Source organism: Mycteria americana, chromosome 10 (genome assembly GCF_035582795.1).
Source record: "Mycteria americana isolate JAX WOST 10 ecotype Jacksonville Zoo and Gardens chromosome 10, USCA_MyAme_1.0, whole genome shotgun sequence".
Lineage (NCBI taxonomy): Eukaryota > Metazoa > Chordata > Aves > Ciconiiformes > Ciconiidae > Mycteria > Mycteria americana.
In genome coordinates, this window is record NC_134374.1 from 22,968,496 (window position 1) to 22,991,361 (window position 22,866).

The 22,866-nt window shown below is 40.9% G+C and overlaps 1 protein-coding gene across 3 annotated transcripts in view; it reads right to left on the bottom strand.

The window, feature by feature from the left end:
• Positions 1-4,600: 4,600 nt before the first annotated feature.
• Positions 4,601-22,866, bottom strand: part of DACH2 (dachshund family transcription factor 2) — a 315,443-nt gene continuing 297,177 nt past the window's right edge. For 2 of the 3 annotated variants that reach the window (XM_075513256.1, XM_075513258.1), the window contains 4 exons: positions 22,604-22,751; positions 18,449-18,592; positions 15,333-15,398; positions 4,601-5,447 (listed from right to left, as the gene is read on the bottom strand). In XM_075513256.1, coding sequence (XP_075369371.1) covers positions 5,410-5,447; positions 15,333-15,398; positions 18,449-18,592; positions 22,604-22,751 — 396 coding nt within the window. In that variant the 3' untranslated portion in view covers positions 4,601-5,409. The remainder of the gene's footprint in view (positions 5,448-15,332; positions 15,399-18,448; positions 18,593-22,603; positions 22,752-22,866) is intronic. The other variant, XM_075513257.1, reaches the window with a different exon arrangement.

Below are 22,866 nucleotides of genomic sequence, written 5' to 3' on the forward strand. Positions count from 1 at the left end.
CTGTCTCTGTTGGCTGACTGAAGCACACAATGATTAATCAATCAGAGCCGGGCCAGGTTTGTATCGTTCAATATGAATGTGCCACGTCTCTGGCCGTTTCATCTCCGCCATCCCCCTGACCAGCCAGAATTCATTCCAGAATACTGGGCACTTGCTCTGTTACCAGGAGCAGCAGGTATTGTGTGGCCTAACCCATCCGAGACTGTTGTTTTTAAAGATAATCACCTTAAACACAGAGGCTGTCCCGGCTGCGTTGGCGTGGAGCTGGAGCGCTCTTCGAGGTAAGATCTGCAGTTAGTCGGGCAGGTAACTAGCACAGAATACAAATGGGGAAGCTAGGGCAGCCCTGGTAGCTTTGAGAGAGCATGAAGGGGAGCAATTACATGTTAGGGACAGCAAAAACTTTTCCTTTTCCCACAGCTAACCCCTTTTGTAGACAGCCAAAGCAAAGAACTGATGTATAGTGAAAGGGACCTACTACTCAGTGAATGCACATTTCAATGTCATTTTTGAAAAAGCAGTGCATACATTTTCAAGTCTGCAAAGCCAAATGTGTTTTTTTTTTTTTAATTTAAATATTATGAAAGATCCAACTTGTTAAGTCTTAGTTATCATAAGAGCATTTTAATATATGGTGCTGTATTTATTTCATAATTTTGGATTATGTCAACAGAATCACATAATATATAGGAAGATCTTACTGTATTTCCAACTGGAACTCAGAATAATGGGAGTTCTTCTTTGTTTTAAAACATGAGTCCAAAAATAATTTTCTCCCCTTTTTGGTAGATGACCACACTCCAACGTTCATGCAAAGGCTGCTCTATTAAGATGCCAGTGTTAGCTGGCCAGCAGAAGCAGAAATGGATGACGGTCTGATGGAAAGGGCGCAAGCTGCAGCATTTGTGCTGTGCAGGCACTGCATTGGCTCATTTCAATTGATTTCTTTGATGTACCAATATAACACTGTAGTAATTCATGATTCAGCTATAAATTCATCATCTAAAAAATACTTGTTTCTCCCCTTCCAGCCCAGCTTCAAATCCTCAAAGACGCCCTTATTTGCAGACAGAACTAAAGTCAAAGTGTTTGGTAACAGTAATTTTTTTTTCTTTTTTCCCCCCAAGTGCTTAAACATTTGTAGTATGTATAACAAATGATGATAGCACATGACCCGGCTTGGAAAAAAAACCAAACCAAACCTCTGTAAATTCCTTTCTTTCTCCCTCCGGCCTCACGCCAGCAGCAGCGCAGGCAGGACGCTGGGTCCAGCGGCAGGACAAAGCAGCGGGCGAGCGGGAAGGCTTTCTGGCAGCATGGCTGCCGAAGGACCAGGGCCGGCGAGGCGCGGCCTCCCCGCACATCCCGGTCGGGGCTGAGCCTGGGCGCGCGCGGGAGCAGCGGTGGAGCGCGGCTGAGGCCACGGAGGAAATCCTAACAGGTGGGGTTAGCCACATTGTGTCATGTTACCAAAAATATTCTGTAAATAAATATATTAATGGGCCACTTACTTGTAGATAGCAATTACTTAAACCAGCATTCAGCTTTAAATGCACAGCCGTGCATTTCTAAAGGAGAGCGTTCGCGCTGTGTATTACTATAGATCCAGATTTTAAATTGAGATTGGTCACTATTGATTCTGTTGGAGTTTATTATGATAGCAGTCTGCATTACACAAGATTCATAAAATTGCTGAAATACACCGTCCATTAACTTGCCTGCATTTAGCCAAGATCACCTTGTGTCCCGCTAACACCAACTTTATTGGCATAACGCCATTTTAGAGGCAATTCACAAACGAGGAAAACAAACAAGGCTTTGTAGGAACCCGGAGCTGTCACAGAGGCAGACGCAGAGGGGCTGCGGGTGCCGCACCCCAGCCTTGGCAGTGCCCCCCGGCCTGCAAACACCCATCCCCAGCCGAGCCTCCTGCGGCCCACGCACTGCAGCCAAAGGGGGTTTCGGCGTCCCTCTGCCCCGCCACTTCTAGGAGGGCTGAGGAGACGGGCACAGCCGGAGTCCTGCTCCTCGCAGGCGTTTTTCAGGTGAACAAAACCCAAAACCTCGAAGAGGTGATGTCCCTCTCGGGCTACCAGCAGCGTAGCCAGCTGGGGCCGTTGAGCTCGCTGCCTCAAACGAGGAGGAGCGCGGTGAAGGCTGGTATTTCCTACTGCCCCGCTCTGCCCCTGGGGTGGAGGGTGTGGGTTCTCCAAAACTCTCCTCCTGAGATTGTTCCAGCATTTAACAGACAAGATGAACAAGGGGCTGATAACCGTAGCCGAATGTGAAATTACGTCCGTGAGAAATTAAAAAAAAAAGCTCAACATCGCCTGCGTTTGCTGTGCGGTACCACCGGGCAGGAATGACACCCTGGGGCTACGCAGCTTTCTGAAAGCGGCACACGCTGACCTGTACTGGACATGGAACCACAGAGGACAGGGAAGGTGACTTTCCTGCTCTTTATAGCTCAAGTTTACATATGCAAGACAATAATTTCTTCCCTTAGTCTTGTCTTTTCTGAGTAAACAACCCATCTCCTTCTGCCTTCGAATGACCAGACCAACAGAGACCTAGAAGATACGACCTAGAAGATACGCAATGTCTTATCCTAGAAGATACGACCTAGAAGATACGCAATGTCTTATCCTAGAAGATAAGCCATTGCCTCATTTCCTTGCCTTTCGTGCTCAGTTGCAGTGCCTGGAACTAGACCAAGTCTACACTGAGGCTTTTTACACTGCACAGAGGGGGGGCAAAAAAAATCACATGCAGCGTCAGCCCTGTTCCCCGCCTGTCTGTGTGTTCGGTGGGCAAAGGAGGTACGCTGGACGCAGCGCTGCAGCCTGTGACCGCTGCGTGGCCTGACTCCCCGCTGGGAAGCGGCTCCTCGGCTCTGCAGTCACCGTCCCCATTTCGTACTGCATCAGTCAGAAATGACGACGTGAAAGTTTCTGGGTCAGTGTAACTCACAGCCAGATCCCTCTGTGGGAGGGTGTCGTTTGGAATATTACTGAGGAGATGATAGGAAGTAAAATGAAATTTAAAAAGAATTGAAATCTGCACTTTTATATGAACTATTCAATCACATTTGACCAAACCTGTTGCTTGTTCTGGGTTTAGTATGGTCGCCAACAGAAAGTGTTAGTTACAAGTGTACTCGTTAGGTTGACACATAAAAAAACTCAGTGTCTTGGCTTGTCAGGATTTATCAGGAGCTACCTAATAAGGACTTAACAAGAGATTCAGTCTCTGAAGTTTATCAGTTTCCTAAATCTCATTTGCCAGTACTTTGACATTTAAAACTATTCTGGGAAGGGCAAATTAGAGATCAATGATGTGCTCATCCACCCAGTATCAATGCAGCCTTAAGAAATGTAGATTGGGCACTGAGGAAAAAAATGCTAAAATTGCCTTTATGGAGACTAAAGAAAAATGCAAAAATGCTACCACTTCAAAGACTGAAATATTTAGTTACTTTAAGTCTTTCTAAAATGCGTGATACTGGGTAACGCATCAAAGAGCTCTCGTCAAAATCTGCAGCTCCCAAGAGCAATACCAGAGTTTGGTCAGTCAGTCAGAAACGCTGCAGTATCCCAAGGACTGCTTCAAGTCCTTTTTAAAAATAAGATTTAGAAATAAGGCCCAACTCTCATTTCAGAGAATCCTGACGGAATAGCAACTAAAATTAATAAATAGCCAAAGGCAGAATTTAAGTTCAGGTGCTGCAGTGTTTTCCTCACACATGAGCTTTTATTAAGAGTGTGGGAGCACTCACAATTCCTAATGCTCCGCTTTCGTCGTATCATTCAATTTCTGATCATTTAATCAATGGCAGTGTGATTAATGGAGTTATTAGAATGCTTGCAAAAAACCCAAGGTGGAATAAACCATGTTTGTAGGTTGAAAGACTATTCTGATGATTCGTTTAATCACCTGTAAAACAGAGGCCAGCATGTCTTCTTGAACTGACACCTGGTTAAGCGAAAAGATTTCTTTTAGGAATGCAAGATGGGTGATTCTTTTCTGCTGTATTACATAGCATAGTTTGAAGCTACACTTTGAAAGTTAGCAAAAGGCTGTTAACCAGGAAAAAAAAAATCTAGTGATAAAAATAAATGAAATTTTGAACGCTATACATACAGATATAGATAGTATACATATTTATAGGAAGTATCTTCCCCAGAGATCTGTTTAAAGGGTTTTTTTGTTTGTAAGTGACAGTGATTGAATTCAGGGGGTGTGTGTGTAAACCTAAGTCTGTGTATACAGCCATGCCTTTGGAAGTAAACAAGCACTGTGCCTTTGACCCTGAATGACAGTAAAGCGTGAGCAGGTGACGACTTAATTCCACTTGAACCAGCTTTCAGTCACGGATTTTGAGAAAGGAACATTTCAGTGGCAAAGTTCGGAATCCGGAACATACCATAATTAGGGAAATGTTTAATACCAACCCCCCCTCTTTATTAAGTAATTTCTTCAAGTATTTTTATATAGTGCAAAATATTTTTTGCACTGGTACAATAACTATGGGAATTCACAGTCAAAAAAAAAAATCTTACAAGATTTCCAAAGTCAAACAAAAAAATTTTTAATACTGTATTTTTAGCAAGAACATTTTTAACAAAGAATGTGTACTTTAACTTAATATGGTACAACAGAGAAACCATACTTAAAAGTTTCCATTATCTAACACTCTACTGCATATTCATTTTTTCATCTTAAAAGACCAAAAGCCAAGCTGAACTGAGCATAAAAAAAAGCATCAATTATAATCCTCGTATTACGTCAGCTATTAGGGTTTAGCTCACACTTTTGAATTGGTCATCTAATGAAAGGACAATTTTTACATCATTCTTTTAAAAAATGTACACACATTTCTTTTTAAAACGTAATATATATCGAGTATCTGCTTCAGTAAACAAAGCTTAATTTATAAACACAATCGAAACAGCTCCATGTTGAACAGTTTCAGTGATAAACTGGACTTGTATGATGTACAGCCAGTGAGGACCTTTGTGGCTTAAAATCATTGTGCCATTGCTATACAGTAATAGCTACCTCCTTAGGAAAAAAAAACGTTCTTTTTTGGGGGGAAGGGGGAATAATTCCTGTATGTGCTTAAAAATACTAAAACTCCTTTCTATCTCCGGGGACCTAAAAATGATCTGTTGCAACAGGCTTGGTTTGGTATGGTAAGCTTGTAAAAAGTCTCAATATTTCTTAATGACAATACGGCAGTTTTCGATGCAGCAACAGTAAATTGCTTGAAATTGTCCTTCAAGTTTCATGCTACAAATCCTGTTCTTCACACAGTACTGAAGGCATCAAAGGTTGGAAGGGACGTTTTTCATGAACTATATAGTCTTCAAATAGTGATCATTATACACTTTTCAGCAATAGGTGTTTCCTTCAGTACATAATAGTGGGTTTGATGTATGTTCTGTTTTCTGGAGGAAAAAAAAAGAGAGGAAAAAAGGTCAATTACACAGTTACGTATTTGATAATTAATTGAAACTCAGGTGGGTTTCCTTATTTGTTTGCGGACTGTTTTCTTCTCAAGCCAAATTATCAGATGTACAAGTGCTACGAACCAGCCCTCAGGCGAGTAGCTTTACAGTGGAAGAGGAGGCACCTGGTGACAAAGCCCTGCCGAGCCCCGGGGAGGTGAACGTCACCCGGAGAAAGGAGCGGGTCTCCGTGCGCTGGCCCCCTTCTCCCCGGCGGCACAGGTGTGGGCACGCGGCTGGGCTAAAAAGCCACCGGCCTCCTTTCTAATGGTGCTTGCCAGCCAGCAGCTGCTGAGTAGAGACTATGAATATTTTTATTTGAATTTTCTTCCTTTATGACATTTGCTTTTTAATTGAACACTCATTTTCCTTCTTTTTTTTCAGAAGGCAGCCTGTGTTGGATTGCATGTAAGACAGACCGAGTAACACGGCATCAGCTTTACAACATGCCATTACTACACGCACAAAACCTTCTAGGGAACAGCGTGTTAAACCAAAATTGCATTGCATTAAAAAATATAACGTAAGTAAATCAATATCTGTTCCTGGAAAACTGTTCTTTCATTCAGAAACCGCCACATTTCTTTTAAAATTATTTTTATTTAGGGAAGCAAGTAGAAAGCCACTTATTTCCTTCATAAAAATATTCCTAGTTACAGTACCTATCAACTGTGATTTTTCACATTAAGCCCAGAGAAAAAATAAATATTAAAATGCCCACAGAAACTAAAGCTAACAAGAATCCATATTCTTGTTCATTATACAATGAATCACGAATTCACCCAGCTAAACCCGCAAGTACTGATCTTGACGATGATAGCAAAATGATAATATTGAGAAGCATTTTGTATAATGTTGACATCCATCCCATTACTGTTTTACATATGCCAATACCGAACGCTCATAAGGGAAGAACAAGTATTGACCTGCTAACTGACACTGATCCTTGGAGCAATCTCAAAGTTTGCCACATTTCAATTTCAAAATGCATTTCAGCTATAATATGAGTGATTTATCATTTAGCAGTAGCTGTCAAAATAACCTCCTAGATAAAACAAAAACATCTGGAACCATAAACAGAGGAGAGCAGTAGCTGAATTTTAATCCAAATCCGACATGTTCACTTCATTAGGAACAGGAAACAGCTAATTAGTAATTGAACGTTTCATGGTTTTAAGGAGGCTCGGGCTCTCAAACAGAGATAATTTAGTGTGTATTTTGGATATAAACAAGAATAAAGATCGGAAGAGCCAGGGACATAACATCTCCGGAGGAACGTTTGGGAGCATGGGAACCTCCAAAGAAGTGAAGAAAATTAGTTTCAGGCCTTTGGCTGATTAAAATTATTGTCTTTCTTAAACTTAGTGGGGAAAATATTAAGGGGGAAAATTAAGTCTAAAACTTAGGGGGGAAAAGCCTGGGGAGGGGGTAAGCAGAAATGCAAATATTGAACACTCTGGTTTTGGTTGGTCGTTATTTTTTTCTTTTTCTCCTTCTGATTATTAGGAAGTTGCACAACTTCTTCCCATAGCAGGCTGTAGGTGACCTGGCCGATATTAAAGCTGTACTTCTAAAAAAGCTAGCCACTGACAGAATCTGCAAGTCAGCATGGCTGCCCTCAAAAAGCCCTACGAGCAGTCTTTATAGGCAGTCCAAAAGGCTGAAATTCTGCCATAGCGTGCTTCTCGTGAGCCAGGAACGCACCGGTTCTGCGCCCTGCACGGCAGCAGCCGCAGCACTGCGTGTCCCGGGCACCTAACGCCCGCACGCCTGCGCTCTCCGAGGGCCTGACGTACACAGGTATCTTCTTGCCCAACCACCTGTACGGGGGGGATTTACAGACGTGCTTGGGGAATTAGTCCATGTAATACCAATGGAAGTCAGCAGAAATTAGACACATAACTCGCTATTTAAATGGCCACTGGGCGTCAGCTCCATCTTTTGATACGTTTGATGCTTGGTATTTGTACAGACAAAGACAGTAAGACAGAGACCACGCATGCGCGCACGTTTACGGGGCTGCGTTTGGCAACAAGGACTCTGTCTGCAAAGAGGAGGGGAGGAATCCAGCTGTGCATTCAAGGGAAGAGTTGATTTATCACACACGGGATCAGCAAGGATCAGTAATATATTTTTATATTCTTGGTATTTTTATTGTATTTAAAAAATTATTTTTCAAACTAAGGTAAGAAGTGGTCATTGAGGGTACTGCGGGCTGCTGGACCGACTATTTAAACTTGGAACGGGTTTCAATTTTTCCTTCCTATTCCCTTTGTTTCTCAAGGGAAGTTCAACGGAGGTATCTGGAATACCTGTAAGAGAGAAAGTAAATGCCAAAGCTCAAGCACAGTGCAGCCACCCAGGAGATATTATTGATCAGTAAACAGAAAGTACATAGTTAAATATTTCCTTTTTTATAAAGCTCTCAATTATTCTCCAGAAATTAAAATACTTTTTTGTTGCTGTGCAATAAACTTAACTCCGTGGCATTAACAACGTCATACAGCAACCACCTATGAGGAATTAAAGTGTGAGGAGCATCTGTGCTACCACTTCTACATGAAAGACAATGCGATGTTGTCAAATTCATCTTTTTGAAGAATACTCACCATCTCCTCAGTGCAGCTGACTGCAAGCTACAGACCTTTTTATAGCATTTTACTGTATTATATAGCAAAGATTTGAATAAATCTGTGTGCAATAAATGTATTCTTTTATTAGGTTTATCCCTTAATCAAATATTCATTTATGTGGGCTTCATTCTATTAAAAAATGAAATTATACAAAGGTGAGCAAAAGCGTAGATTTACAGTAGTTTAAAGCCTAATCTCATTCTCTAGGGGTAATATTGACAATATAAAAACTGTATAAATGATATTCCCTAACACTAAAATATGCTTATGAGCCCCCTGTGCATGTTATACTGCTTTACAGCCTACAGTGAAATGCATGACTGGCTTAATAAGCAAGACATTTAGAAAGGATTTTTTTTCCCCTTCACAATGTATAAGACAAGTAAAGATCCACAATTTCTCAGCGAGCCAGAGCCTATGTTAATAATTGTAATTTTCCCTCAGGATGCTGTTGTCTTCCCTGAGTTGCTAGTCCAGGGTATACACTCATCTCTTGCACTCTCTCTTAGCAACAATGTCATCGTTTGCCGTCTTCTTTCAAGGTTTTAATGTGTGTATAAAGGACAAATCAAAAGCAATAATTATCACCTGCATATTTATCCACATTTTTCTTCTTTTTTTCTTTTCTTTTTTCAGCCTATTCAGCATCTCTCATTCTCCTGAATCCTTTGTGAGGGTTTGTTTACAATATCTTTCTTTTAAGTCAGTAATTCAGCTGTATTTCCATAAAAGTACTTTAAAACCAAATTTCCGTGTGTACCCACAGGGCTTGCACAAAGAGAGGCGCCCCAGTAATGCCGGTGTGCAAATCCAGTCCAGGAAGGGACTGGAGCCACGCGACGCAGCCGGCTAGCCGCGATGAACCGACACAGCTTCCGCTTGGGAGCGTTCAGGTAACCAAACAGGTACCTGAACAGGTACCTTCAGCACACTGTAAACTGGCGCAGAAAGTCATCGGAGGAGGGAAATTTGGGATCTGCTACATAATGAGAAGCCAAGGATAAATTTGTCGTATCAGTAACTGTAAATTACTCGTGCAATTTAAAAAATAAAACCCAGCACTACTTATTGCAGAGAGTATGGGTAGCAGAGATGAAATAATACACTGAAAATCCCACTTCGCCAATTTAGATGAAGGAGGAGTTGGGAGAGCTGCTAAAATAAAGGTTAGGCAGGGCCGAGACGTGGCTGTGTTTCTGCGGACAGAAGAGCAGAGGAGGGAAGAGGGCAGCCGGGTGCCAGACCTGCGCACTCTCAGTGGCTTTGCACCACTCCTGCTTGAGGGGTTGAATCAGAGAGCCCTATACGATACCGTCAGTATGCCGCACAGGAGCCGATCTCGCCACCCTTCTGGGCTACGGAAGCAGAGTCAGCACTGCAGTCAGGTCAGAGCCAAGCCGAGCTTTGGATGCAGCGACACATGGAAAATGCAATGCCATAACAAGAAATCTGACTTACAAAGCTGACGCTAATTAGTTTGAATCAGTCTCTTATTTTGCAGAAAAAAAAAAAAAAAAAAAAAAAAAGAAAAATCGGAGAACAGTTTGCATTAGCTTCTACTGTGGATGAAATCCCTGAAAAAAACTCTTTCCCTGAATCTCTTAGCAAACAGCAGCGCTGGCTGGCCTGGAAGGAGGCGCGTCCAGGCCCCTGCTAGTGGGGTGAGGACCACGGCAACTACGAAAAACACAGAAAAAAATCCCTTCACTACCATGAAAAAAAAGGCCTGGCCTCCGCCCATTTCTCATGGTTTTGGGCTAGTCATTCAGCCAAATGGCAACAGCGCGTAAAACTGACTTCTTTGCCTGTTTATTAGTTTTCCAGCAAAACTTTTCCTTTCCATTTATCTGTAAATATTTTCCAAACTGAGCAGTGAAAGAGAAAAAATAACACACCGTGAGCAGAGCGTGGTTTCCTCTGGACTCACGGAAGAATGTGGACAATAAACGCTGCTTCTGAGAGCAGCAGCACTAATGAAGTTTGGTTTGCTTGCTTTTAATCTCTCGCTCTTTCATATCGCCTCTTTTCCACCCCTGCAGATGTGCAGTCTCTGATGTCTACCACTGTCTGAGCTGACGGGGCTCCCTCCGGGGGAGCGGGACCAGACCTCTCCTCCCTGCGGGTCCTCGTTCCCGCAGCAGGCAGGACCGTGGCCCTGACCCGTCCGTGCTGCGCACTCGTGGAGGTGCTGCTTTTGGGGTTTCTTCCCCACTTATTTTGTGCTTAGGACTGCTGAGTCCACTCTGTCACACGCTTCCACGTCCATGTTAATAGACCTAAAAACTTGTACAGAAAATAGGATTTCTAATGAGTAACAACAACAGCCAAGGACAAGAATATGTTCACTGAATACAAACTATGCAGACGCTGGATTGCCATTGTCAGTTTGAGTAGACAGGGAGGTAACATAGTGGTTCCTGCTTAGGAAATACTCAAGCCTACTGACACTGAACTATTGAATGAACGTTTTAGCCCTTTGTAAGAATAGAAAGGTATGGACCTTCACACGCAACAGCCTCCTGGGAGAACCTTTCTCCACCTTTTGTCTCCAGTAAATCACAAAATCTCAGCTTCCTCTCCAATATGTGTGTGTGTGCTTACAGAGAGAGAGACTCAGAAAAACACACGGCGTACCAAAAGTAGAAACAATGCTAAGATCAGCGATACTGTTACTTTTAAAGCCCTGCACTTGTACCACCAGCAGGCGAGCCATGTAGTCAGTCAGCGCAGTAATCTCATGGCTAGTTACTAAGAGGGCCCTTGTCTTGGTTAGCAGCTAACGAGACGGCTTTCAGCAGCGGATATGACAGTCTGGTAATTGCACACAAGCTTTGGAGGAGTTTTTCTAGAAACACTGCAATAGGACACAGCACAAAGTAACTACCAGAGGTTTAATAATTCAGAGCATCCAGAGCAGGACACGCACCAGGGCCAGAGCACAGCTTGGACAGGAGGAAGAAGAAAAGGCCTAAGATGCAAACGAAGAAGATAGCGAAGAACTCGCCCACAAGGAAAATACCAGGCCTCTGTTTAGTTTAATCTCAAGAGTTTCTAATCACAGGGTTCTGGTCTTTTCTTATGTAAAATTGTAAGTAAGTGCTTGAACATTTTTTTTCAGTGAAAGCAAGACCAAGACAATAGCACTATAATTTCCAAGATGTTGAATTTGTCTCTTACAATTGTAGAGTGCTCTGAAATTCTGTAGCATGGTTGGTTTCAGTGGATTGCAGCATTTGAAGGTATACTTTGATACAGTAACAATGTTGTTAGACCTCTTAAAAACACTACCCCTCTCTTTTCTGTCCCCCTTGTGCCCTTTTTACCATAGGCTGGATTTGAAAACTGACTGGTTGTATCAGAATATTGAAAAAATATAGCCCAGTTTTCTAAATAATAAAAACCAGAGTATGTCCCAAACTTCAACAGTCCTTCATCTGTGGCAAACAGATAAAAATAAAAAGTTATCCATGGTTACTGAGAGCTTTTGTGCTAAACCTCTGCCAGGTTATTTCACAAACAAAAGCAGCAGCAGCCCCGGGTCACCCTCCTGTCGCAGGTAGGGTGAACCACGTTTCCTTTGAACCACGTTTTCACCTCAGGAAAGTCTGCCTGCCTACGCTGCCGCCTCCTTCTTGAAATTTAGAGTCTTTTATTTTTTGTGAATTGTTATCATCAAGTATTATGGTAACATCTATTTTTTAAAATTTTAAGACAACATTGCTTTGCTGATTGTTCCAATATCCCCTAACAATGACATATAGTAATACAAAAGTTAACTAAGGTATAAACATGCAAAAGGAGAAGTCTCCCTGCAATCATAAAATGATGTTATTTTCTGTTCAGCAGTTCATGTTACTGCTGTTCATGCTAATTAATTAAAGGAGCTGTTGCTGTAATGTGCAAACAGGGAATCTGAGAAACTGAGAGGGCTTTTAGGTCTCGGAGTGAAGTTAAGTCAATCTGGGCGCGGGCAATCAAATGTAATGAAATCACTTGTCAGTGCTAAGCTTGCAAAAACTGTGAAGTTTGACTAGGGAGTAAAAGGATTATAATTAGATTTCCAATAGGATAATAACTAAATGGCAGAAAGCAGTAAAGAGAAAATATTACTTTGTTAGCTAATGGTGCTGCTGTTCGGTTTTAGTTTTTATCAGCACGCTTGTAGTTGTGCTAATTTAATTTGCTTTTATCAGCAAAAATGCACTACTCGAATGGTACTTGAATGTCATTTGCAAAAATCATTGATCTGAAGGTGCACTTAATGACACCCGGTATGTTTATTTTATGTGAAAGGGAGATTGGTTGATAAAATGGTTGATGCACTATCTTGCTGGCCCACAAGTGAGTTATGGAGGCAAGACCAGAAGGGTATCTGTGTGCACGCATCACCCTCTCCTGCAGCGCTCAGCTAGGCAGGGGGCTTCACGACTACTGCAACTATTACTTTCTCATTTTGTCAGCTAAAAAGTTGCTCTCGGATCAAGCTATGCTGCATTAGAAGATCAGGTATACGGAGGACAGAGGTATTAGACTGTAAAGTTCAAAAAAGTTTTAAGTCTCATCTGCACAAAACTTCCGTTCAATTAATATACAATGCATAGAGAAAATGAGTCAACTAAATGGAAAAGATTTATCATGCAGACCAGAGTCCCAGTATATGAACAGCTTGTGTTAATAAAATCATTTTAAGAAATGAGCATAAAATATGATATGACTTAATGACTGCGAAAGGTGGCTGTGCAGTATTTTTGTAATTTTCCTTTAAGCCGTCTTAAGGGGATACTGGCAGTGAAACTCATTGAATTTCAAAGGGAAGGCACTGTGCGAATGATAGATTTCTGTCCAGCAGAGCTATTGACAACAGCAAAAGGTCTGCATTGATGCTAACGCTTTTTTCTGTGCAAGAGAGAGAGATTTTGGAAGCTTGGAAACAGCTTTGTATTAGGGACATGTGTTTTGACCCTTCCTCCTCCCAGGGCCCAAAAAACAAAGGCAGCAAATGAAGGGGGCAATGAGGCAGCGTGCTCAAATTGTTAAAGGCGGCAGTGCAATAGTAGCTGTCAAGTACAAAAATTGTAATCAAAGGAAAAGAGAATAAAAGATATTACAGTATCAGCGTAAACAGAAATGAAAGAGATGGTGCCGCTGCAGGACAGAAACACTTCGAAATCTAAACACGCTCTACAGAGAGCTTTTCAGAAACCTTTTTATCAGCTGAGAGTGCTTAGTGAAAGAACTGGCTAAACTCATCACACGTTTACATACGAACAGGATTGCCATACTAAAACTGTCAGAGAAGTCAGCGTACACTGTCATTCATTCCTGTGGTGAAGACAAGAGATGCTTTGCCTTTGAGGAGTGTATGACAGGTTTACAACTCCTATTGCACAAGTCATGTTCTGCTTTCACAGAGGGGCACCGAGCTCAGAGATACGGAACATAGTGGATATCCAGTTCTCCCTTCGTTCGGGCTTTTAACCTGAACAAAAACTTTATGATCCAAAGCCTGTTAAAACTAAAGAATGATGTCGTTGGGACCAGATTAAAAAAAAAAACAAAACAAAACAAACACAACCAACCTGAATTAAAAATCATAAAATCACGAGGTTTTCTTGTATATCAAGACTACAGGAAGTGTAAGGAAGTTCTCTTAATTCCTTCTAGTAAGTAAACGCCTGTTGGAAGTGGCTATGCATCACCTTCCCCACAGTTATTTATAATAATTTTTGATGGGAAGACACATGTGAGCCAACTGTAACTTTTTTTCTTCAACTGAAAATTGAAATGAACTTCCTTTTTTTACCAGGTTCTGTCCAGATGCACCTTTGACTGTCAGAATCTTTTTGGAAGAGCACTGAGCACTCATCTCAGCAGGTATCATAAATAGATCATAAATGTTAGGAATATATTGCTTGTCAAATTTAAATACTTGTGTCCCAAGTGCTTATCCAATATTTTGACCATTTCTGGCAGTAACAATTTTCAAATTGTAATATTTAGAGCACAGCTCTAATCATATGTGTACATACGTATACACACATGTTATATGTATATACATGCACTACCATAAACCTGTGATTCTCCTTCTTTGTAATACATAGCATATGAACCTAAAATCACAAAAAGAGACAGCAGTAAAAATATTTGAAAGCTTTCCTGTATAGATGACAGATGGACGACAGATGCATACCAGAGGTACGCAAAGTCAAGCCTCTAACAGTTCAGAAATGCTAGAAGTTATGTTTGTAGCTGTAACGGTACCGCAGTCCTTCCTCGGTCTACACCGAAGGCGACTGCCTTCAGTTACTTTACCACACGTCAGTTTTTGCACATGACCATTACGTGATTCAGCAGAAAGGGTGGAAGTGCCCTAAGAAGCAGCAGTTACATTGAAACAGGCAGCTGTCTCCAGGCTGTAGCCAGCGCAGAACTGAATGGTGTGTGATGAACACAGCACAGGACCGAAGGGAGAAAAAGGTTGATTTTATAGAAAAGCAACACTACAAAACTGGACTTTCTCCCAAGTCAGAGAATTTCTGTGTCAAATTGCTCAGACCAAATTTTATCACAGGCGACTATGGATTTTCTGCGTGTCCCAAACAGGCTTCCAGTAGTAATGGAAATAACCCTTAAGATCCCTGTACCTCAGCTCCCCTAAATGATGCCTGCACAGTTCCCTCACTGCACAGGCCTATAGCCAGAACGCATTTATTGCTCTTTGGGAAGGACCCAGACAATACGCAAATGTTCCGTATTTACAAACAAGTCACTGAACAGTGAGGAAAATGAAGCACTACATAATTGCTCATAACACGAACATGACTTTCCTTTTCCACCTACAGTTTATGTATTTTTTGAAAACACCTATGATCTTGATAGGAAGGCAAGGATCAGAGGTAAAATATTTAAAAAAGATAAATCCTATGTAAAATCACTTTTGGACTAAGCACATATATCTGATAGCTAAATATGAGCTTCCCACACCTCTATTTAAACAAGTTTAATTTCTCGTCTTGTAAAGTACTGATCTTTCAAAGGTTTTCTATATCAAACAGGAAAACAAAATGAAGTTGTGTAATTTACATTTATCTCAAAGCAGGAAAAGAGAGACAAAAACTATTCTGCAATTCATTTAATTTTTAATATGGCTCATGATAAACACGTATGTGATGGGATGTGGTACATACTGCACCTTGCATTGCTGCACTGTCATGTTGGGTTCCGTTGTGTTCTATTTCCATATCTGGGATTCCAGCATCTGAAAGACGTGACACCGAAGATTAATGCATTCCCCTTTGTCCTTCTCTCATGCATCTTTAGAAAAATATTTATAGCAAACTAGGGTGATCTCCAAGTTACACGGTCTTGCATAAAACATTTGGTCTTCATAGAATTTTCAGTAGTAAATTGTTTCCAAAATGTGCAAACGTTATTGGTCTCACAGTGAATTATTTTTAACGTGCTTCACATTTGTCTAACGATCAGATAATAACCCACACATGATATTAATATGTCTGTAAAATTCTCTTGGAGAATGAGGGCATCTGACATATGAAAAATAAGTCGAAACCAAACTGCGGTAACATGAAACTACATTGACTCTCCCAGCCATACACCTGCAAAGTACAGAATCAAAGAATATAGCCAATGCCAGTCGACGTTTGTGTGTGTGTGCGTATCGGTTTGTATGAGTGCATGCTATAGATAAGGAGCGTGCAAACTGCATTTAAAAGCCTCCGCTCAGGATGTTGTAAGCATGCGTTATCACCCAAAACAAAACTACGTATGTGATATTATGCAAAACATTTCCAGATTTCTGGGAAGAGCTTTCCAAAATGGACTGTGCTCTTTTTTCCAAGTTGAGAAAGAGTCTCATAATGATATGCACTTTTGAACTATTTAATTTCATATTGATAATACCTCTGTATGCACAGTCCTTCGGGGTGGGGGGCGGGGGCTCAAACACCCCAGGGTGTTACGATAACAGATGCCATTATCCACCTTGTGCCAACAAGGATTAGCATGAAGGGTATGTGATTTGAATCCATGGCACCTCGAATCCTGGAGAAACATCTGCTTCCCTTATAATTCAGCACTTAGAAATTCCAGCAAGAAAAAAACCCACACCTGAAAGGGAGCTGCGTATACAGTTCTGAAGCTTTTCGTGTAGAAGCCTGTTCTGGGCTTTCCCACATAGCGAGTAACTGCACTGTTGCTTTCTCAGATCACTTTAGTTGGGGTGTCAGTACCTATCGCAAAGATGACATTTTGCTGGTCACCCTCCAGCCTGACTGGACTCTATGTCAAAGCAGGGCGACCCATTAACGTACAGTCCATACACAGAAGAGTAATATGAGTAATATCTTAGTAATATATGTGTAAATGAAATATATGTGATGTATGCATATATAGCCCTATAAATATATATGGGCTAATAAATATTTTCATGTATACAATTTTTTCTTATAAAATTACAAGTGACTGCTATTACATAGAGTTTCCCTTATGCAGATTCCTGTTTTGAAGGAAAGTTCAGGGCACTGATCTATTAATCTAAAAAGGTTCTTTCTTTTCAAACCTTTTAGAGTACATGTTGTATATATGTAAAATGACAAAGTCATCTGTAACTAATAACAGCATCTGTTAAATGAGACAGACCGTCAGAGTTAAATTAAAAATATTCAGAATAGCCCTTCACATTTTGTTGTCATAAAATTGTACCTGCAATTAAATTGTGGATTAAGATGCTAATGAGCTACCTGATTTGCATGTGCAATCAGATTAGCATGTAAATATCAGCTTCTTGCAGGCACTAACATATACATGACTACCTGAGTGTGCCTGCAAATCAAAACGTTAGCAGCCAGGCCCACAACAGCAGATGTAAAGATCTGTTAATCACATTGCTGGCATGTTGGTACCCTTTAATTTGTGGCTTCCAGAACTGCTGAGTACTCCTAACTGTAGTGCGAGCGGCAGGTGCTTACCAGCAATGGCAGAATCTGGGTGAGTGACCTTACAGAACATCAGGATGTTAGGTTTTTTCTGACATTCATCGCAAGGTGCTGGCTATGTCTGTGGGATCTGAGCTGGGCATTTTTCTGATCCAGTGGAGGCGGTGGAACAGGTTTCTGCTGGCTCTGTCCACCCACTCTCCCTTGGGTCATTGTCCCTTATCACGGTGCAACTGCAAGCTGTATATCCATGCCTGAATCGCCACCATTCACTGCCAGCACATCAGAAAAGCCAGCCAGTTCCTGGTTACAGTGATATGCTGGCCTATAAAACCCAGCAGATGAGAATGCCTCTGAAAGATGTTGCTCTCCTGCTTAAAGAGTTTATATCTCTTCAGTGCTCTAGATAAATCACAACTCGCAGTCCATTGCAGAGTGTTGCAATGGCAGTTCACGTAGACAGGCTTGCCCTAACTTTAAAAAACAGTTTGGGTAGCCCTCACAACTGAGAACTCAAGACAAGCTAAACTCATTATTTTTACTCAGCAGTTCAGGCAGTTTTTGCAGTCTGCTTATGTTATTGTGGCTCAGTTGCCCAAAGCAGGCAGCACACAGTTCATGTAAAGACTACATGACATACAAACGCACAGAGACTGAATGGAACTCTGATTCATGAGCCTCTGCAGAGACTTCGGGGTAGGGATGCACAGATTAAACCTTAGCTACAGAACCTGAAATTAATTAAAACTCAACTAGGTTCAGTCTTACAGATTCAAACCAAAGCTCTAAACTTTGGTCAGAACCACACTGAGCAGAAGAGGCAAATCCTCCCACTACCCAAAACATAATCACCCTGTTTAGGAGATTAACTGATTTGCTTTTGTTTCACAAGAATATTTGGGAGGTATTCAAAACCTAGTCAGCTCTGAAAGCTGATACATATTTAACAAACTTAATATGTCCTGAAACTGAGCAAACTTCAGCCAAACGGCTTTTCAAATGAAGCTCAGCAGTTCTAAAAATGAATCTGCTGGGAGAGAAGAGTTCAGAGAACCTTATAGGAACCAAATTTCACATTGTCTTAGCTGGCACTGTAACAGATTTCTCTGGTAATATATTCAGCATTTCTTGTCATGTCTGTGTAAACTGCTCTGTCTGTTTCTCTAGTTGCAGACTTACTTATTTTTTTTAATTCGTGACCCAGAGCACATGGCCTGAAATAGATTTTTAATTATTTCAGGAAAGGACTGTGGTCTTTTATTCTGGAATTTGCTTTATGCATCATACTTTTTTTTTTTCCCACTCAATTAAACATAATTTTAAGCTAACTGTGAAAGGCCAACTAAGACATTACCATTTAACATCCTGAGACCGTCACCTGATGTGGCCTGTTTAAGCGCCTGTTCCACTTGTTCTCTTCTCTTTGATTCAAATTCCAACGCTTCCTGCAATTTTCTCTTTGCCTTTTTTTCTTTCTTCAAGCGTTTCTGAATTGTTGCTGCAATGTAAATATATTGTAAGAATGGCTGTTAAAGCACAATTAATATGTAATGGAGACAGTGAATGAGTTTATGTTCAATGTTCAAGGGCCTAGTTCTAGCTTGGAAAAAAAAAATAAATCTGGCATGAATCTGATATAAAAACAAAAAAACCCCAAGCCATATCCTGTAGTGAAACAATGAACAATCTGAAAGGGCTTCAGATCTTGTTAAAGATCTTAAATCTTATTCTCACTCTGGAACAGTCCCATGGATATAAGTCTCCTGACCAGAAGGTAAGAGTCTCGGAGCCAGGCGGTGGTTCACGTTACAGACTTCACCAGTTTGGACTAAATTCCAGCTACAGTTCTACAGAGTTTGGTTGAGCAGATCATTGGCTTAAACTAATTTCTAGCAACAGCAGCAATGTACATCCTCAAAATTAAAAAAATCTCTCACCCTTCATTCTAACCTTTTCCTTTAATGCTGAGAATTATATTGCACCCTCCTCCTCCAGTAGTTTTATCTAGAAAGATGATCCAAACACACCGGTTATGTCTCCCCTGACCACTCCTCATGGATGGAGAAGTCTTCTGAATGTGTCAGAGATTCAGCTTTAGTTATGTTTTCTAACATTAAAAGGAAACAAAATTTATTTCTGCAGGCGAACCCCCTGTGTGCAGTGTTGGAGAATCTGAAATCTGTCAGTAGCCATGGTGTAGAGAGTGAAACCCCACAGAATTAGGTGGTAATTTTTTTGGTAAAAACGGAGCAGCAGTTGGGTGAATTTTGAAGCAGAATAACTGAAATAACAAGAACCACTGCCCAAGATAGCAGCCAGGTGTAAGGCTACTGAGAAGCTGGGTTAAGTGGGTATATACTGAAATGAAAGATCAAATGCGTAGAGAAGGGGTATGTACTGAGTAGCATGAGTACCTTCACACTTCATCACTAGTGGGAGAAAAAAGAGGGAAAGCCAAAGAAAGGAGAGAAACAAAAAAGCATTGGGTGTATGCTGAGACTCTCAGAGAGAAATTAAAAGGGAACTTCCCAGGTAGAAAGCAGGTTGAAAACAAGCTTATAACACTGGTAAGTAAATCAAGTATATTCTCTTCATTAGCAATTTCTCCTTCTAACGTCTAATAAAATGCTATATAGTAGCTGGCTGTTTGGACTTAAGACAGGTACCAATGCAATAGTACAGTGCTCCTGTACAGCTTGCATTAGATCTCAATGCACTTTACAGTCATCTCATCTTCTCGTTTTTACAGATGGAAAGCAGAAACAGTGCCTTGACAAAGATCATCCACAGGCCATTGGTACAGCCATGTTAAGATCCGGCAGAAAACAGAAGTATTCCTGACTAATCTGAGTCTTAAACCCAACTATAAATAAAGTTAAAACTATAACTAGAGAATTATATAGTATTAATTGTAGCCAGATGATCAATATCTTCATTGGGAACTGCTGACATTGGCTATGATTGTATTCCCTCACCTCTATAAATTCAAGCAATAAAATGCACCTTTTAAGCCTTTTCCTTTTCAAAGCCTGAATCTTAATCCCATATTTAACCTTATTTTTCACCAGCACCAGGTTACCATTACTTGGGCCAGAACTACATCTAACATATCTGCCTCTGCCAACAACAACCCTTCCTGTGCTCTCGCTGGCTAACAGACTGTCCTTATTATCCTTATTAAACTATCTTTAATGGGCTCTTACACTTGCTTTTTCACCGGTGCTGCAAGAACACGCTCTTGCGTCTCTTCTTTGTATGACCTGCACCTCCCTTCCCTGGTCTATACTGCTTGGTAGGATCTCTACAGTCTCATCACCACACTTCTGCTGAGTGTACCCTGCAGCCAGAGAATACTCTCCTCCTGGGCACAGCTTTTGTTGCAGGAAATCTGTGATCAGCTGGCACGTCTGATTGGCATGAGGAAGATTGGTTGCACTGGAAGCTGATGCCCACGTACTTTCTCAGAACCAGCAGGAGAACGTTTCTAGCAAGCTCTGGAAGGGGTCAAAGACCTCTTCCATAGCATACCCCAGCTCATACGAAAGCACTACATTTCTACAACCCATCGCAGCCTGTGCAGAGGATCGAAGAATGCTTTTGCATTGTGCTGCTGCTGCTTCAGTTTACGTATGGAGACAAATTCCACAGAGCAGTACTTAATCCCATGGGTTCATTACGGAATCAAACAAATGGAGAAGCGATGGCACCAGAAAAGGTAGATAAAACTAACAGACTAAAAAGAATTTGAGTTTAAACATAAATGCCCTTTGAAAATTGCCATCTATTTTAGAGTCAAGTTTGCTAGTGTGTACTCTCAGGCAAATACGGCTCACAAGTATTGTTAAAATGAAAGTAGAATTTATACAAGCAGTATTTTCCAATCCCTTTTATTTATTTGCTTCTCCTGTATATTAGATACCTGTGAATTTCAAATCACAAAATATTGTTAGAAAATTTACTAAAAAATTTGGAAAAATTCTGGGAAAATCCACAGTATTTGCATAACATTTTGCGACCACTTGTTCAACTGAATTCTTATTGACTCTTACAGATCCTTCTGGATTTGTGAATGCTCCAGTCAGGGGTAAAAAAAAAAAAAAGGATACAATTACATGGGAAATCTTCGAGAGACTTAATAAATTATGAATGTCAAAATGTAATCTGTAGTACGTAACTTTGCAAAACTAAGCAACCCGTGTGAAAAAGCCTCTCTCTGACTTTCTATAATAATAAAGATGTGCATGTGGCGATGACCTGAAAGACAAACACTTCTGAGGATATCGATTATTGGTGAAATTCTCTTTTGAGCCAGAAGCCAACAAGGTCTGCGAACGGCTTAAGGTTTTTGTTGACTTAAATGTGACTCAGGAGGTGCCTAGTGTGCTGTCTGCCTACACGGAGATAAGTTTTATTTTATAGAACTACAGCAGCCTCATCCACACTCAGACTGGGGTGATGCAACGTTTCTGAACGCCCACTGCAATTTAACAACTTCAATAGTATTTACTGACCCTTCACAACTCGACTTAGAAGTGCCCTTCTTTGGTGCCTCTTACTGAGGCTTGGCGCTGCAGACAGCTCTGTTCCACACACTAATTTCAATTCAAAACGCACAGGAAGATAGTACTTGGCACCTACATTTTTGGTCTTATCTAGTTTTATCTTTCTGATTTCATGGATGTAATCTAGAAGTAGCTTTTGGCACATAAAGTACTATTCCTCTCGTTTAGATGCAAGTTTGAATTTTAAAAAGAATACTGCCTTCTTTGCAATATCACAGCGAAAAATTCAGATTTACCAATTTAATTGCCTATTATTATCAAAAGCTTCTGAACAGTCATGGTTTTGTCTTAGAAGGCCCCATATGGGGAGTGCTATTGTATCTCACTCTCCTGATGGAAAAAAATTATCTAGGGTTATTTGCTTCAGATCTTGCACTTGGGTAGACAACTTCTCGTAGCTCTGCCTGTTTTGTTGCACTGAAGTTACCTACAAGAAAAACTAGCTGACTAGCATCTAAACTACAGAAATGTGGGCTAGATAAGTAGGAAGGTAATGAAAAAAATCAACTAAATACCCAAATTACAGACATACTCTCTTTCTCATAGTAAGACTGATCCTCAATGCTTGCAGGATAATAGCAGAAAACAAAAGAAATTAAAGCTGTCAAATGAAGAAATCAGGCTGGGAATACACAGGCGGAGTGGTAATAATGCATGTGAAAGCCATGAAACTGAATCAGCTTTCCTCCACAGGACCAGCCACAACTCTCTGCAGCTAGCTGCCCTCCAGGAAATAATCCTTCAGTCACTGTTCTGTCTGCTTACAGAAAAGTGTGCTTCATTCTGCTTTTATTAAATTTAAATCTTTCATTACCAGTGCTAGTCCACTGCTGCATTACACTGAAGTATGAATGTCAGTTAACTCCGAGTCCTCAATAGCTCCAGCTGGAAATGCCAAAGGGTTATACATTTAATAGATATCTAAACTCCATTTTTCATTCACTCACCTCTGCTTTGCAGCTCAGCTGTGAGTTGCCTTTCCAAGCTCTCTCTTAGTTCTCTCTCTCTACAAAGCTCCATCTTTAACTCTTTCTTTTCCTGCTGTATCTGCTTTTCCTGGACTCTCGCGTTGTCCACAGCCACTTTCAGTAGGCCCTAAAACACACACAAATGTAAGATCTGAAAATACCAGGTTGTTTCGGCAGTGACAGAATTCATCCATTTGTTTCTTTTACACCCTCTAGGAAAACAGAAAAATTAAAGGTGGGAA